Raw genomic sequence first — 15,682 nt, forward strand, 5'->3', positions numbered from 1 at the left:
GTCTGTGTCTGTCTTCTATGTCTGTCTGTGAGCAGGATACCTCAAAAAGTAGATAGATTAGGCTAAAACGTGGTGTACAGGCTTGGTGTGTGACAAGGATGAATTGATTCGATTTTGGTGAAGATGTTCTGTTCTTTAGCGATTTAGCGAATCAGCGAATCAGCGATTAGCGAATCGGCTTTAGCGAATCAGCGATTTTTGAAAAAAGATCTTTAGCGATTCTTCACTATTGAGTGATTGGGCCAAAAAACCGATATATTTATGATATCTCAAAAGGTTGTGGACGGGGTATGACAAAACTTGGTGGATGAGTTGGGTAGGTGACATGAACAAGCCGATTAGACTTTGGTTAAGGTCCGGATGCAGATCCGGCCTATTCATGGGAAAGAAAACGTAAGCTGTTCAGCCTGCAGAGGTATGAACTCTACCAAGTGCCAATCTAGTTAACTTTATAACTCTTATTATTTGAGCTTACTTCAAATCATGCAGCCAATTCAGTGGCAATCAATTGCGTAATTGTTATTTTTGTGAATATTTTAAGTGCCAGTAAGTTATGAATATAGCAGATCTGCCTCGTTTTGCAAGGTAATGTGGAGAATTTGACAAGCTAAATGCAAACCTCTGAAATATTAGGCCTTCGATCAAAATGAAAAGGTGGTAGGATCAGAGTAATCAGGATTAACATGTTTCGGGCACTAAATGTAATGTTACCTCAATAACATTTTGTTATATTAAAACTGAGATTTCATTTGCCGTTACGTTCAATGTCAAGGAAAGTATATGTAAGTACATATAAGTTGCAGATGATTGTGGACGAAAGGCATGCCATATATAACAAAGAACTTTTGATTAAAGTAGGCCACAATTTGCATTCCTGCAGCAATGGAAATGTAGATATTAATGTGATGGTGGATTGTTGAAATTTTAAAATTTTCTTGACATATTCCATCCCAAATAATCTCTAAAATGTGGGGAATTATATTGAAGTCGAGAATTTCAAATTTTCCAGGTGGTAGTTGTAGGGATGCCCCAGGACTCGCCAAGCAGGGCCTGCTGTATTGCAGGAACAATAAAACACTTCCATCTTCTGGATTCGCATCCCCCCCAGTCGCCTTGGGAAATCCTAGTGACGGGCCTGACATCCTTCCTTATTCAGAACCTTCACGGCGATTTCCAGACGATATCTTGGAATGGTTTCTAATTCAGCATCATGAGTAAATCAAATGCTACACTAGTCAAGGGATCGATTGAAATATTTGCGAGTTCTCAATTTGGTAATACACCTATTGCCATCCAATCAGATGTCACTCGCGTTATTACAGCGACCATTGATGTAACAAACAAATTAGTCGTCGGTCACCATTTTTTTTTTTAAACAAAATTGCCGACCCTTTTTTTTTTTACCCTAGCCAGAGGATAGGGTAATGCATTTGAGTCCGTCTGTTTGTCTATCTGTCTGTATAATGTACTGAAGTAGGCCACAAATGCTGCCTCTCAAATGACAAAGAAAAAGTCCAAAGGAAAAATTTTGTTAACCAAAATAATAAGGTGGAATTAGGTAAGAAAGGATGAATGGAAGTGAGAGTGGTTACCAAAGATGTGTAGATGGACAATTTAGAAGCAACAATATGTCAGCATTGACTAAATGACTCCCACGAACCGAAGAATGTAGAATCGCGAAATTTGAATTTTGAGCAAAAGGACAAATGGAGAATTTTGGCCCAAGTCCTTCACAAACTGGCGGGCCATGCATGACATACGACTGAACGTGATTTTACAATGTTTGCAAAAGGACTATGCAGAAAAAACCCATAAATGTCAACAATTGACTTCTTGCATCTTAGTGATGACCCCTCAAAATACCTTGCATCATATATACTTAAGAACGTTCAATGTAAAACAGACAGATGGACGGACGCATGCACGGTGGGTACTTTGAGACCTGGGAGGGCTCCGTTCCATCTCCTGAAACCTGCATATGGAGATAACAACTAATGACACACACACCGCACCCTGAGATAGCAAGTAAGGTAACCTGCTGTCGAGGAGCCTGTGACAAGACCAGACAGATCCACTTGCTATCAGAAGTGCAGGCAAGGAATTTGTAATTTGTTCCAGGGTGCCTGCTCTAATTTGCCTACTCTTCAAGAAAGACACCGTGGAATCTTTAGCGTCCAACAACTAACGGTAGCAGATGGAACATCCAGTTTAACTTCCATCCGAGGGACGGCGCACACCTTAATGCAAAACATCAGGATGGCCGTTTATAGCTGGGCCGAGATTGTGCTTTGTTGACTCTGGCCTTCAGGCAGCATTCCAGGATTGTCCACAGTGACTCCATGGCGTTTACATCCTGGCTCTGTGCTGGCCAGTGTCTTATTTCAAACAACATTGTGCCGAAACAAATTCCCATCGGAGCGAGCATTTCATATGGCAGGTGTATCTGCCCAACCGGTGTATCGGCAAACTAGGTAAATGCAAAGGCCCTCACCGTCGTATTACATCAAAGCCAGTGATGGCGTATAAAACTGTACAATGTCACGGACTAGCCAGTGGCCTTTCTTGCACCCCTTACGTCTTTACAGCTTCTCCTAGTTCTTTCACGTCTGCCCAGTCCTCATTGCCCCGTTCCGAACGTGTTCATTGTCCGTACTTTATCTTGCTTCATCGTGATTCACGAGCTGTTTAAAACTAACAAACGTTTATCGTCGTGGATTAGACTTCCCAGCCTCCATCACCTCTCTTACTCTATTCCCTCCACCTTCACCCTGCCAGGCACAAAGTTCTTGCCTCCGGTATGCGTCTCCACCAACCCATCAATGTCCACCAAATCGCAGCCGCTCTCAGAGTCATTGAGAGCACTGAGGGTGACATCTGAAACATAAGAACAAAATTAAACAGCGTCACACAGCTTTAGTGTATAAATCCATGAAAAGGGAAACGTGTCAATAAAGGCAAGTTCAATTTTGATGCATAAGTGCCGTTATTCGAGAGTCGATTGAAATAGTGAATGCACCCTCCAATGGTCGAGTGTGCGTGAACACAGTGCATCAAGGTTCATTCATCCAAGAATAAAAAATAAACAAAACGATTTTAATGGCAGTTAATGGTTTACCAGACATCGTTTTTTGTCTCTTCACCGTTGCAGCCTCGGCACCTGATCCCCCAGAGAGCTGGACAGCAGTTGCACCGGAAGTGGATAAGGCAGACATGGCCGAAGCACCCAAACCGGTACCGCCTTTCCTCGGAGATTTCGCTTGAGCATCTACAACTGCGGATCCGAGGCCACCATCTTCATACGTCTTCCTCTTCAGAGCCACTTTGATCTGGGCTCTAGGAACAAAAAAATGTTTTTAAAGCCGATGCTTACGATGATTCATTACACTTTTGTTATGCTGATGGGTGCCTGTATAGTACAAGTACAGGAAGACTGAGCATTCAACAATGCAGAGGCTTGTCCGGATATATAAATTATTGAAGACTAAAATAAAATGTAGCTTATGAATGTCATAGTAAGTCCAACATGCTTTTATGGTTTAAGAAAGCACAACTATATTAAGCATACATGTCCTCGCATGTGTGCACCCCTTCACTTTCAATATTAATGTTGTCGCATAGTTAGCTCCAAGCTTCATCTTCTTCTTTAATGCCCACAATTATTCCCATGTTCATGTGGAGTTGGTTGGGAGAAGCTTGGCCCAAGTCTTTGACGAACTGAATGGCCAGGCTTAATGTTTGGCGAAGGCACCAATTTGTAATTTGTTCATGGTGCTGGCGATAGCTCGCCCACTCTTCGCAAAGGACACCGTATGATCGTTCACGTCCAAAACAGCCATGAAAACAAGCGTTACGCCTAGGTCCCCCGTCGGGGAAGTGATGTGAGTTGACAAAGTGGAACACGCAGAAAACATGCTATGATATGATATTTCGCTCACAAGGGTCAGACATACATGGAGGCGGCCATCTTGGATTTTGACGTGGCGACCCAATTTTCAATAGCGTTCTTCCTTATGCCTAGATACACCCATACACCAGAAGGTACTTCGCTTATTTTTCAAGATATTTCGCTCACAAGGTTCAGACATATATATGGTGGCGGCCGTCCTGGATTTTGACGTGGCGACCCACTTTACAATAGCGGTCTTCCTTATGCCAAGATACACCCACACACCAAATTAGAAGTTGGTACTTCGCTTATCTTTCAAGATATTCTTCTCACAAGATTCAGACATACATGGCGGCGGCCATCTTGGATTTTGACATGGCGACCCAATTTTCAATAGCGTTCTTCCTTATGCCTAGATACACCCACACACCAGATTAGAAGTTGGTACTTCGCTTATTTTTCAAGATATTTCGCTCACAAGGTTCAGACATATATATGGTGGCGGCCATCTTGAATTTTGACGTGGCGACCCAATTTTCAATAGCGTTCTTCCCTATGGCGAGATACACCCACACAGCAAATTAGAAGTTGGGACTTCGCTTATTTTCCAAAATATCCATCTCACAAGGTTCGGACATACATCGTGGTGGCCATCTTGGATTTTGACGTGGCGACCCAATAGATACACCCACACACCAGATTAGACGTTGGTACTTCGCTTATTGTTCGAGATATTTTGCTCACAAGTTTCAGACATATATACGGTGGCGGCCATCTTGGATTTTGACGTGGCGACACAATTTTCAATGGCGCTCTTCCTTATGCCGAGATACACCCACACACCAAATTAGAAGTTGGTACTTCGCTTATCTTTCAAGATATTCATCTCACAAGGTTCAGACATACATGGCGGCGGCCATCTTGGATTTTGACGTGGTGACCCAATTTTAAACAGCGTCCTTCCTTGTGCCTAGATACACCCACACGCCATATTAGAAGTTGGTACTTCGCTTATTTTTCGCGATATTTCGCTCACAAGGTTCAGACATATATATGGTGGCGGCCATCTTGTATTTTGACATGGTGACCCAATTTTCAATAGCGTTCTTCCTTATACCGAGATACACCCACACACCAAATTAGACGTTGGTACTTCGCTTATTTTTCAAGATATTCATCTCACAAGGTTCAGACATGCATGGCATCAGACATACATGGCAGCGGCCATCTTGGATTTTGACATGGGTTGCACCCACACCAAATTTGAATGCGGTCCTTCGCTTACGCACGCACGCACGCCCGCCCGCACGCCCGGACAGGAAAGCCATAGTCCCCCTTTCGCTACGCTGTGCGACGGGGGACAACAACCAAGGAGAAGAGATGGACATGCACAAGGAGGAAAGAAGGAATAACACAAAAACAAAGAGCAATGGCCGAGAGAGAAAAAGAATGGGAAAGAATCACCGTGTGTAGAAGAGATCGAAGTTAAGTCGAAGTTAAGTTAAGTTAAGTTAAGTCGAAGTTAATCTAAGTTAAGTAATAAATTGTTCCCATTTGTATTTTCGTTATAACTATTTATTTTATGGTGTGCGTACGTATATTGTGTCCCGAGGAAGATTTTCGGTGCAAATCTTTCATACCTGTATTGAAAATCGTGTTAATTCGTGTCGTGTCTTGAGGCCTTGTACAGTGTACAACCTTGAGGCTTTGTTTCTTCTCTCAGCGGTCCGTCGTTTGTGATCCAATAACTTTCGTTCTCTGTTTTCCCAGTCTTTTCACCCCATAGCCTACTTCCTTGTGTAAATCTCAACTAAAAAAAAACAAAAAAAAAAACATTTCCTTCTCTGTTCTCATTCGTTTATTCATTCTTATTCGTTCGTTCGTTCTTCGACCACGTGTTTCTCCCCCATTTCCCCAGATAGTTTTCACTGTTATTAACCTTCAATGTTTACACTTTCCCCTCAAGTTATGTATTCCGTCATATATTATAACACCTTTTTCTTCTTCTTCTTTAAAAGGCTGCTTTCGACTTGCTCACCAAATCTATTCATCCCAAAAAAAAATTCCATCTCCTATAGTGCCTTTTTTCTACATTCCGTAAACTCTCCTGCACTCCATCCTCCATCCAGCGTCCTTAAACGTATTTTTAACTCGAAGGTCACAAGAAACTCATTTTGCAATAAATGTTCGTTTCCCATTAATCGTACACTTTCTAAAATCCAATCTCACCCCTCCCCTCCAAATCTTCCCCATAACCCCTCCCCTCCAAATCTTCCCCATCACCCCTCCCCTCCAAATCTTCCCCATCACCCATCCCTTTCAAATCTCCCCCCTTGCCCCCTCCCTCCTAAACTACCCCCTCACCCCTCCCCTCCAAGACTCCCCCTCGCCCCTCCCCTCCTAGACTCCTCCCTCACCCCTCCCCTCCAAATCTCCCCCATATCCCATCCCTTTCAAATCCCTCCCCTTGTCCCTTCCCTCCCAAACTCCCCCCTCGCCCCTCCCCTTCAAATCTCCCCACCCTCATTTCTTCTCAATTTCCCCCCTCTCACCCCCCCTCCTCAAAGCGTCCTCCCCGCTTCTTCCCCCTTCCAACTCTCACCTCCATCTCCCCCAACCTTCTGCCTCGCTCTTCCCCCTCCTCAAATAACACCTCATTGTGCCTCACCCAATCACCATCAAACCTTTTGTCCGCCCCATCCTTCCCTTTCTCCGAGCTATTCTGAAATCTCTGACACACCTTCAACAGCTCTCCCTACCTCTTCCACATCTTACCCTACCCCTGTTCCCCCCTGTTCTGTATCCGATGCTCCCCCTTCCTCTTCATTAACGGTATGGACCTCAAACATCCGGGGCCTTCGTTCAAACTTAACTGATCTCTCCATACAGGTTGCTTCTGTCAAACCAGACGTGATCTGCTTAACAGAAACTTTCCTCCTTCATGATGTCTCTGATTCCTTAGTATCTCTCCCGGGTTACTCCCTCCTCCGGTATGATAGACCTGAGCCTCGTCCTGGAGGTGGGGTTGCTATCTTTATCAAAAACTCTCTTCCTCACTCGCCCTGCACTGCACTCTCTCCACCTCACCCCCAGGAATACCTCTGGCTATGGCTTCCCCTTCGCTCCCACCTCTTGTTCATATGTGTGTTGTACCGTCCACCAAACAGTGATGACTCCATCTACATCTCGCTGTCTGATAATATGGACCAACTTCTATCGACTCATCCCAACTCTCTCTTCCTCATATGTGGTGATTTCAACTGTCATCATGCCAGTTGGCTGGGTGTGGGTACCTCTCTCACCAGCCATGGCTCCTCAGCAAAGGACTTCTGCGACTCACTGGGACTGACACAATCTGTCAATTTCCCAACCCGGATCTCAGTCAACGGAGCATCTTCTCTTCTGGACTTGGTTATGACTAGCTTCCCTGAAAATGTCTGCTGCTCTTCTTCTGCTCCAATCGGATCATCTGATCATGTCCTTGTTAAAGTGGACATCTCTCTGACCATTCTCAGGGAGCCTGCTCAGCATCGACGAGTCTGGCATTTCACTCAGGCCAACTGGCACGGTCTTCAAGCAGCCATCAATCATCTGGACTGGTCTCCCATCTCTACCACCTCTGACATCAACTCATCCTGGGAATTCTTCCAAAGTAAATTGCTCTCTCTCATGCACAGATTTATCCCATCTCGTCTTCAGTTGTCATACCCTTCCTCCCGTCCATGGTACATGGAATCTTGTGGTGAGGCTGTTGCCCAGAAACAACTTGCCTTCGTCTCCTGGAAAGCAAATCCAATGGAAGGAAATCTCATTTCCTTTCACATAGCCCGAAACAAGTGTGTGTCCACCCTCAGGAGAGCCAGGAAACAATATCTCTCCGTTCTCAAGACCAAACTCTCTTATCTGTCTCCCTCTTCCAAATCCTGGTGGCGTCTGGTCAAATCCGTTTCTGGTGTTTGTTCCCCCTCCACCCCCTCCCTTACCTCAAACGGCTACACAACTGACTCCGCACGTGAAAAAGCTGAATGCCTCAACTCTGTGTTTGCCTCTAAATATTGTGTCCCAAACCCATCCCTCTCTGTACCCACCATACCCAGTCGTACCCAGCTGCTCCTTGACTCCGTGTCCTTTCCTCCTGACAAGGTGGAAAAGTTTCTGTCAACCCTCGACTCTGATTCTGCAACTGGACCCGACGGCATCAGCCCACGGGTCCTAAAATCCTGCTCTGCCGCTCTATCTCACCCTCTCTCTGTTCTCTTCACCCTCTCTTTTGCTCAAGGTCAACTGCCATCTGCTTGGAAATCAGCCAACATCACCGCTTTGCACAAAAAAGGTGCAAAAACAGATCCTAGCAACTACAGACCAATCAGCCTTCTCCCAATTATCAGCAAAGTCATGGATTCCATCATTGCTTCGGATATGAAATCTTTCCTCTTCTCCAATGGCTTGATCTCTGATCATCAATTTGGTTTCAGACCAGGTCACTCTACTCTAGACATGCTGCTTCTGCTGTCTCAACAATGGATGGAGGTCCTCAATGCCAAACAGGAAATTAGAGCTGTCTCCCTCGACATATCACATGCCTTCGATACGGTCTGGCACCCCGCTCTGCTCACCAAACTCTCCTCCTTTGGTATCCATGGAAATCTCCACGCATGGCTGGCGGACTTCCTCTCTAGTCGTCGTCGTGTGGCCCTGAATGGGTTTCTCTCATCTCCTCTTCCTGTTCAGGCTGGAGTTCCCCAAGGCAGTGTTCTGGGCCCTGTGCTTTTTCTGGTCTTCATCAATGATCTCTCTGACTCTCTTGAAAATCCTCTCTATCTCTTTGCTGATGACTCCACTCTCTGCCGCTCCATTCCTCTTCCCTCAGATCGGCAGTCTGCAGCCTCCTCACTCTCTGAAGACTTGGACAAAATCACAGACTGGTCAAACAAGTGGAACATGTCTTTCAATCCTGACAAATCTCATACTCTTACTATGTCTCTCCGAAAAGATCGACTGGACAACCCTCCCATCTACTTTCTCAACAATCCTCTCCAAGAAGTTCTGTCGCTCAAGCTTTTGGGTCTCACTATCTGCCATGATCTTTCTTGGGAAAACCACATTTCCAAGCTGGCCTCCAAAGCCAGTCGCCGACTGGGCATCCTCCGTCGTGCGAAGTCCTTCCTCGGCACACCTGAGCTCCTCACCACATACAAGGCTTTCATCCGCAGCTCAATGGAATACTGTTCTCGCCTATGGGCCGGTGCTCCTGCCTCACACCTAGCTCGGCTTCACGCTGTTGAAACCAAAGCTTTCAGAATTATTGGAATCTCCCGCGATGAAGCTATCTCTGAGGGCCTTTCACTCACTCACCGCAGGCAGGTAGGTGGTCTTTCTGTCTTCTACCGACTCCTCTCCGACCTTGCACCCCCAGCTCTCTCTGTGCTCTGTCCCCCAAATATTCCTACAGGTCCCACAAGATCTGCCAGCAACCCTCTGATGGTTAAACTGCCGAAATCTCGGCTCTCTGCTCACCTTCACTCTTTCATTCCTCTTTTCTCCTGCCTCTGGAACAAACTCCCTCACTCCCTTCAATCCCTCTCCTCCCTCCAGGTCTTTAAAACAGCTGTTCACCACCATCTCTTATCTTCCCCCATCCAAAACCTTGATCTTTTCTACCCCCGCTAATTCACCCCAGATCCACCTTGTTTGAAATTCCAACTTCTTTCCTGGAAGTCCTGGCAGTGTCCATATGTTTTATACCTCTCCCACCCCCCCTTCCCATGCCCCGCCCCCAAAGCCCTCGCCCTCTCTCAGATCTCTCGATGTCTCCATGTCTCCATGTCTCTCGGTCCCTGCTCTCAAATGTTGTGTTTGTGTCCTTCCCCCTCTCTCCCCATCTTGTCTACCACTCCCGATGCGATGCGGTTTTATGTGTCGGTTTGTCTTTCTGTGTGATTAATGTTCGCTCTTTCACGAGCCTCGATCTTGTATACAAAAAAAAGAAGAAAAAAAGAAAAGAAAAAAAGATCAAGGATGTGCAATTGTGCATGGGTGAGTGCACGAGTTAATGATGGGGAACAGCATTGGAGAGACTGAAGTGCAGAGCATGAGAACTGACACAGGAAGTAATTCCATAATTGGGCGAACAAGGGGATGAATGAGTGCAGTTGGGAAACCAGTCCGGACGTCGAGAAGGTGGAAGCTGAGGGAGAGTGCGTATTACTTGAATACGTGCAAATTAGTGAGAGCAGAGGTAGAAGATTTATATATCCCGACAAGATTTAGGTAGTAGGTTGTAGACAGCAACCGCCCAAGGTGGTACTACCAACCTGACTTTGGAGCGTTAAAGTGGTGTCCGGAACCATCTTGCACTCTCCGTGTCAGGATTGCTGGACTTACTTTCTGTCTCAATTATATCAAACTATATCTACCGGGCTAGCTTAAACCTCGCTCTCGCAAAAAACATCATACACTTTTCATCATACACTTTTCTTCTAATTTAAGGCCTGGCCTCGATGAGGGCTATATAGTCCGTGCCTGGAGCCTTCAACATAAAAATGTTTAAAATAAATAAATAAAAGAAGAGAGCAGGAAGAACAAGGTCCGATGTAAGCTTGTACAAAATAAAAATCCCAACGACGAAACTTATCACCGGTGGGAGAATGACAGCCCTTTGGACAAATACAACCAATCCAAAGACGCCCATGCATGCACACAAACTCCCTCTCTCCCTCCAAATTGACTTCGAGCATCAAGTTTAACCAACCATTGACGACATGTGATGCATTGAATCGTCATGCAATCGATGTGTTCAAAGTCAATCCCGGAACTAAACGTCTAAATTTCATTAGATTCTGATTTTAAAAAATAAAATAAAAATCCAGGCCTCAAACTCTACATTTTACAGGCGTGAATAAAAACAAATCAAAAGCAAAACGACAAACGAACAGAGCACAGAATGAACGCTATGGCTCTCGTTTTGATGACGTCTCCCTAACGAAGCGATGTAACAAGTAATCTGCTAAAGTCAATGGGCCTCAATAAAATCTCATCTTGCGGCATTGCCAAGCTCGCAAGTCGAGGCTTGCGAGCAGGACAAGGTAAATACGCGTCGAGCAAAATGAAGTTATATTTATTCATGTAGACAAGCTGAAGATGTGTGATAAAATAAATCAAACAACGCAGTGTGAGTGGACGCATGGCAAATAATACGCATTAATGTGTACTTTTCCTTGCAAGCGTTCAATAACTGTATCTCCCTATTTATCACTGTTATTTGTTTTTAAACCACGCCAAACGTTTCAGAAATGGGCGATGAACCGGGGGTCAATTCCCAAAAATCGTTTCATATTTCACTTGTCTCCCGATGTTGATTGCACGTACAAAATTTCATTTAAAATGTGCCTGTAATTGCATTTTTGGTATTTGCCCTTTTGAACCCGCCCCAGGTTCGGGCCAAAAATGAGACTGCTCTTGCACCTTCGTGCCATCTTGTGATAAGAACACCGAGGTTTGGTGAATTTCTGCCCAACCGTTTAGGAGACAGCCGGACAGCGGACACGATTACAATAACCCCAGGTTTATTTATTTATTCATTAAGTGTGGGGATAACAACAACAACAACAACAAAAATCACAGCGATGCAGATAATTGCAAAAACTTGGAGCAAAACTACGTGAAGTTGTGGGCGTTTTTTTTTTTTTTTTACATAGTACTACAGTTAATGGAAGAGCTTGTAGATGTATATCATAGGCAGGGCCTAGATATGATTACAACTCAATGTACCTTCACTTGACAAGGACATGAATAGACAATGGGCAAACACATATTGATTATGAAAATACATTGGTGTACTTTTCCACAACAATAACATTCGTAGACAATGCACAATGGGATGAGATCAGTTGTACTTTTACATGACGAGCATATTAGTAGACAATGGACAAACAGATCCTGGGGTATGGGATATGGCATAATAAACTGGGAACCCCCCTGAGCCAGGGGTTCTGACGGGAACACCAACGAGGCAACCCGATTCGTATGAAACTCTGTTCCAAACAGAATATGACGGAGAGTCGTAAACTCATGAATGTTAAAAGGTGATGAAGAACAAAATAAGAATAAGAAGTCTGATGGCATTTGCGTGCATCCTTACAAGCTGTACGCATCACGGGTGTTACATCAGCATTGTTGATGTGGAACACACGGATGATAACTTGAGGAAACAATTCAAGATGGGACGTAAAATTCAAATAGAAATTAGAGTTTGTAGGGAGATGTTAAAAATCGAACTTTAATGAAGTGATTAAACTGATTTGATTTATTATTGGTATATAAATTTATTTGAATAGGGACATAAAATATTTAACTTGGTATGTGAAATACACAGATTGTGTGCTTTGTAATCAAATTGGATTAAAAAATAACAATAATCAGAATATTAAAATTCAATGTGCATACTGCACACAGTTTGCTCCGGTGGATTATTCTGCTGCATCTTACTATAATTCACCAAATGTCCGTCTGTCTGTCTGTCTGTCTGTCTGTCTGTCTGTCTGTCTGTGCGTCCGTTCCCAGGTACCGCAAAAACGGCTGAACCGATCACAACGACATTTTGGGTGGGTAATCCTGGGACCCCCTGGAGTAAAATAGGCTATATTGTTTTTCCAATTTCAGCTTAGGTCTCCAGCATTTTCAGGTTTGGACTCCCGCATAACGTTAATGTCCCGGGTACCGCAAAAACGGCTGAACCGATCGCAACGATTTCCTGGAACCTCTGCAGTAAAATCCTACGATAATTCACCATAAGAACATGACATGAAAATTAAAAACGGCTGAACAGTATTGCATGAACATTTCATTGGGTAATTGAGGAAAATCCTGATGAATTACGAACTTTTAGCGAATCCGGAAATGAACAGATGACGGGAATGAGCTGGTTTGATAATATCCAAATAAAACCATCATTTAAAACAGTATTTTGTTGAAGAATCAATTGAGTGAATACAATTACGATTTTGAATTCGTAATTGTATTCACCCAACCATACGGAACTTCACATCAAGATTTAAATATTTGTTTGTCACGAATGTTGTTAAAAGTTTATTTTTTATATTAATGTTTTTAAATTTGTGATTGGAGTTATGCTGTTTGGAATGAAAAAAAGGAGATATCGAGTTCAAGTGAATGACGAAATGCCGTGACAGTTTCTACTTTCTAAACGTGAAATTCGCGGATCACCATATGCAGATTCGCAATTGATTGGGTATGGAACAAACGTACCCGTTTGTTTGCGAATGGGTACGTTTTTAATGGAGGTCCTTCACGAACTTGCTATCCATGTCTGACGTGCGACTGAAGGTGCTACATTAATGTGGAATCTATTGGTTTCATGCTTTAGCATTCGCCGTTTCTGCATTGTCTGTTTGCTTCTGGCCTCCCACCCGTGCCTAGCACGGGTACTTCACTAGTTATCACAATTTCAGCAAAAGTATACCTTTTGCAACAACAACCAAACTACATACGAGGGAGGGCCAGTCAATAAGTAACTTTAAAGTGACGATATAAATTTGAGAATGTAATATTGTAATGTGTGTCGTTGTAGACCACATATGTTATATCTATGGGTAAGAGTCATGTTTTGCCTGTTTTAGATCTGGCAATATTGAGCGCATGACATCAGTAGAGCAGTTCCAAGATGACGGCTCCCTTAGAAGCATGCACCAGAGAGGAGCAACGTTGTCATCCGTTTCTTGGGAAGTGAGGGTGTGAATCCCAGTGAAACCCATCGCAGAATGAAGATGCAATATGGTGACGCATGTTTATCGCTGCAGTAGGTGTACGACTGGGACAGGAAGTTTAAAAGTGGAGTATCCAGTGTGGCAGACGCTGCTCGCTCGGGCCGGCCTCACACAGCCGACACACCAGAAATGCTTGCAGGAGTTGAGCGCGCGCCAAGGTAAAACCGTCGCATCATGCTGGATGAATTGGTCTCCTAATTGAACAGTAGCCATGGTTCAGCAACACCATATTATTCAGAACGTGCTGGGGTTTCCCAAAGTTTCTGCAAGGTGGGTGCCGAGACAACTCACACCTGACTGAAAGAACGGCGAGTGGAGGCATGTGAAGAACTTCTGCGATGTTACGAAACAGAAGGCAACGTTTTCTTACAGCGCGTAGTGACTGGGGATGAAAGCTGGGTCCACTACTTTCCACCAGAAACGAAGAGGGCAAGCAAAGAGTGGTGCCATTCAACTTCACCGAAGCCCAAAAAATTCCGCACATAGCAGTCCACTGGAAAAGTGATGCTGACGCTCTTCTGGGATAGCCGAGGCCCAATTGTAGAGCATTATATGCCCAGAGGGACCAGTCACCTGTGCATCATACTGCGACCTCCTTAAAAATCATCTGAAACGAGCAATCAGATCAAAACGTCATGGACTACTCACTGCCATTGTTTTGAAGCAGCATGACAATGCTCGGCCCCATACAGCACGCGCTACAGCTGCAACAATCGAGGACCTGCATTTTCAGTGTCTTCCACATCCACCCTACTCGCCAGACGTGTCGCCCCTTCGGATTACCACATCGTTGGGCCACTTAAAGAGGGGCTTGGTGGAACCACTTTCAGATCCGACGAAGAGGTCCAAGAGGCAGTGCACGAATGGCTACACGAGCAGCCAAAATATTTTTTTTCTAGAGGAATCCAGGCCTTTGTAAAGTGCTGGAAAAAAATGTATTGAACTCAATGGAGATTATGTTGAAAAATAACAGTCGTTACACGTGTACATGCAATAAACAAGCTGTGAAAAATATTTTAAGGTTACTTATTTAAGGTTACTTATTGACAGCCCCTCGTGTGTGTATTTTTGTATGTATGTATGTATGTATGTATGTATGTATGTATGTATATATGTATGTATATATATATATATATATATATATATATATATATATATATATATTGTTACAGACACGACTTTGATGTTATGGTGGGCCGAGCGGAATGGCCGCCGTGTCCGCACAAGTTACCCGATTATACTCGAACGTTGCCGAGTCGCGCTACGCTGAATCAATGATGGAAAAGGACACAACGGCTGGGATTAAAATGACACGACACCAAGGGTTCAGTTCTCAAGACCTCCGGAGGAGGTTATATTAGGGCGGAAGGTCAGATTACAACTACAAGAGGGACAGCATAGAAAGACAGGCACTTAGACACACTTATCTTATTCCCTGACAGACGACAGATAAACAGGACAAAAACTGACTCACACGGGGATTGATGGCAAGGAAAGCGGGCAGTCGATGGCTCAAGGTGCACTCTTGGCTCAGGGACAAATCGACCCGGTCCGGTCCAATAGATGCGGGGAGGTCGCTCAGCGCTCGGAGGTGGTGACTGGCTCTTCTCAAGCTGGGGGCGCATCTCTCGTCACGTCCGGTAAGTGGCCGCGTATATCCGGCGGGGAGTGACACGCCCTCGGCTCGTTAGCTCCGCCCCAGATGGAATCGGCCCGTTGCTTCTCATTGGGTGCGTGCGGGGGGGTTACCGGCTCCGCCCTTGACGAGGGGCTGACAGGGAGCCCCTTCGTGGTAACCCCGTCGGAGCGCACATGGGTAATGGCGGCTAACCGAGCCGGAGTGAGGACGCACACTCCCCGCGCGCGCCGTTGTTGTAGCTGTTGTTGTTGTTGTTGTAGTTGTTGTTTGGGGAAGAAGATGGGAGGAGGTATGGGAAGGTCCTAAACTCACTACTGGTGCCATATAATCACATTCTGGTGCAACGAAGAGTCAGAATTAATGGAAACGAGT

At 44.8% G+C, this 15,682-nt stretch overlaps 1 protein-coding gene across 7 annotated transcripts in view; it reads right to left on the reverse strand.

Moving 5' to 3' along the window:
- BACC1 (BPTF associated chromatin complex component 1) overlaps positions 1 to 15,682 on the reverse strand; it is a 65,907-nt gene that overhangs the window by 11,200 nt on the left and 39,025 nt on the right. For 5 of the 7 annotated variants that reach the window (XM_068117188.2, XM_068117187.2, XM_068117192.2 and 2 more), the window contains 2 exons: positions 3,116 to 3,333; positions 2,748 to 2,874 (listed from right to left, as the gene is read on the reverse strand). In XM_068117188.2, coding sequence (XP_067973289.2) covers positions 2,748 to 2,874; positions 3,116 to 3,333 — 345 coding nt within the window. Of the gene's footprint in view, positions 1 to 2,738; positions 2,875 to 3,115; positions 3,334 to 15,682 lie in introns of all 7 variants that reach the window. The other 2 variants (XM_068117189.2, XM_068117191.2) reach the window with 1 other exon arrangement.

The sequence above is a fragment of the Myxine glutinosa genome, chromosome 5 (assembly GCF_964187855.1).
Source record: "Myxine glutinosa chromosome 5, kmMyxGlut1.1, whole genome shotgun sequence".
Classification (NCBI taxonomy): Eukaryota; Metazoa; Chordata; class Myxini; order Myxiniformes; family Myxinidae; genus Myxine; species Myxine glutinosa.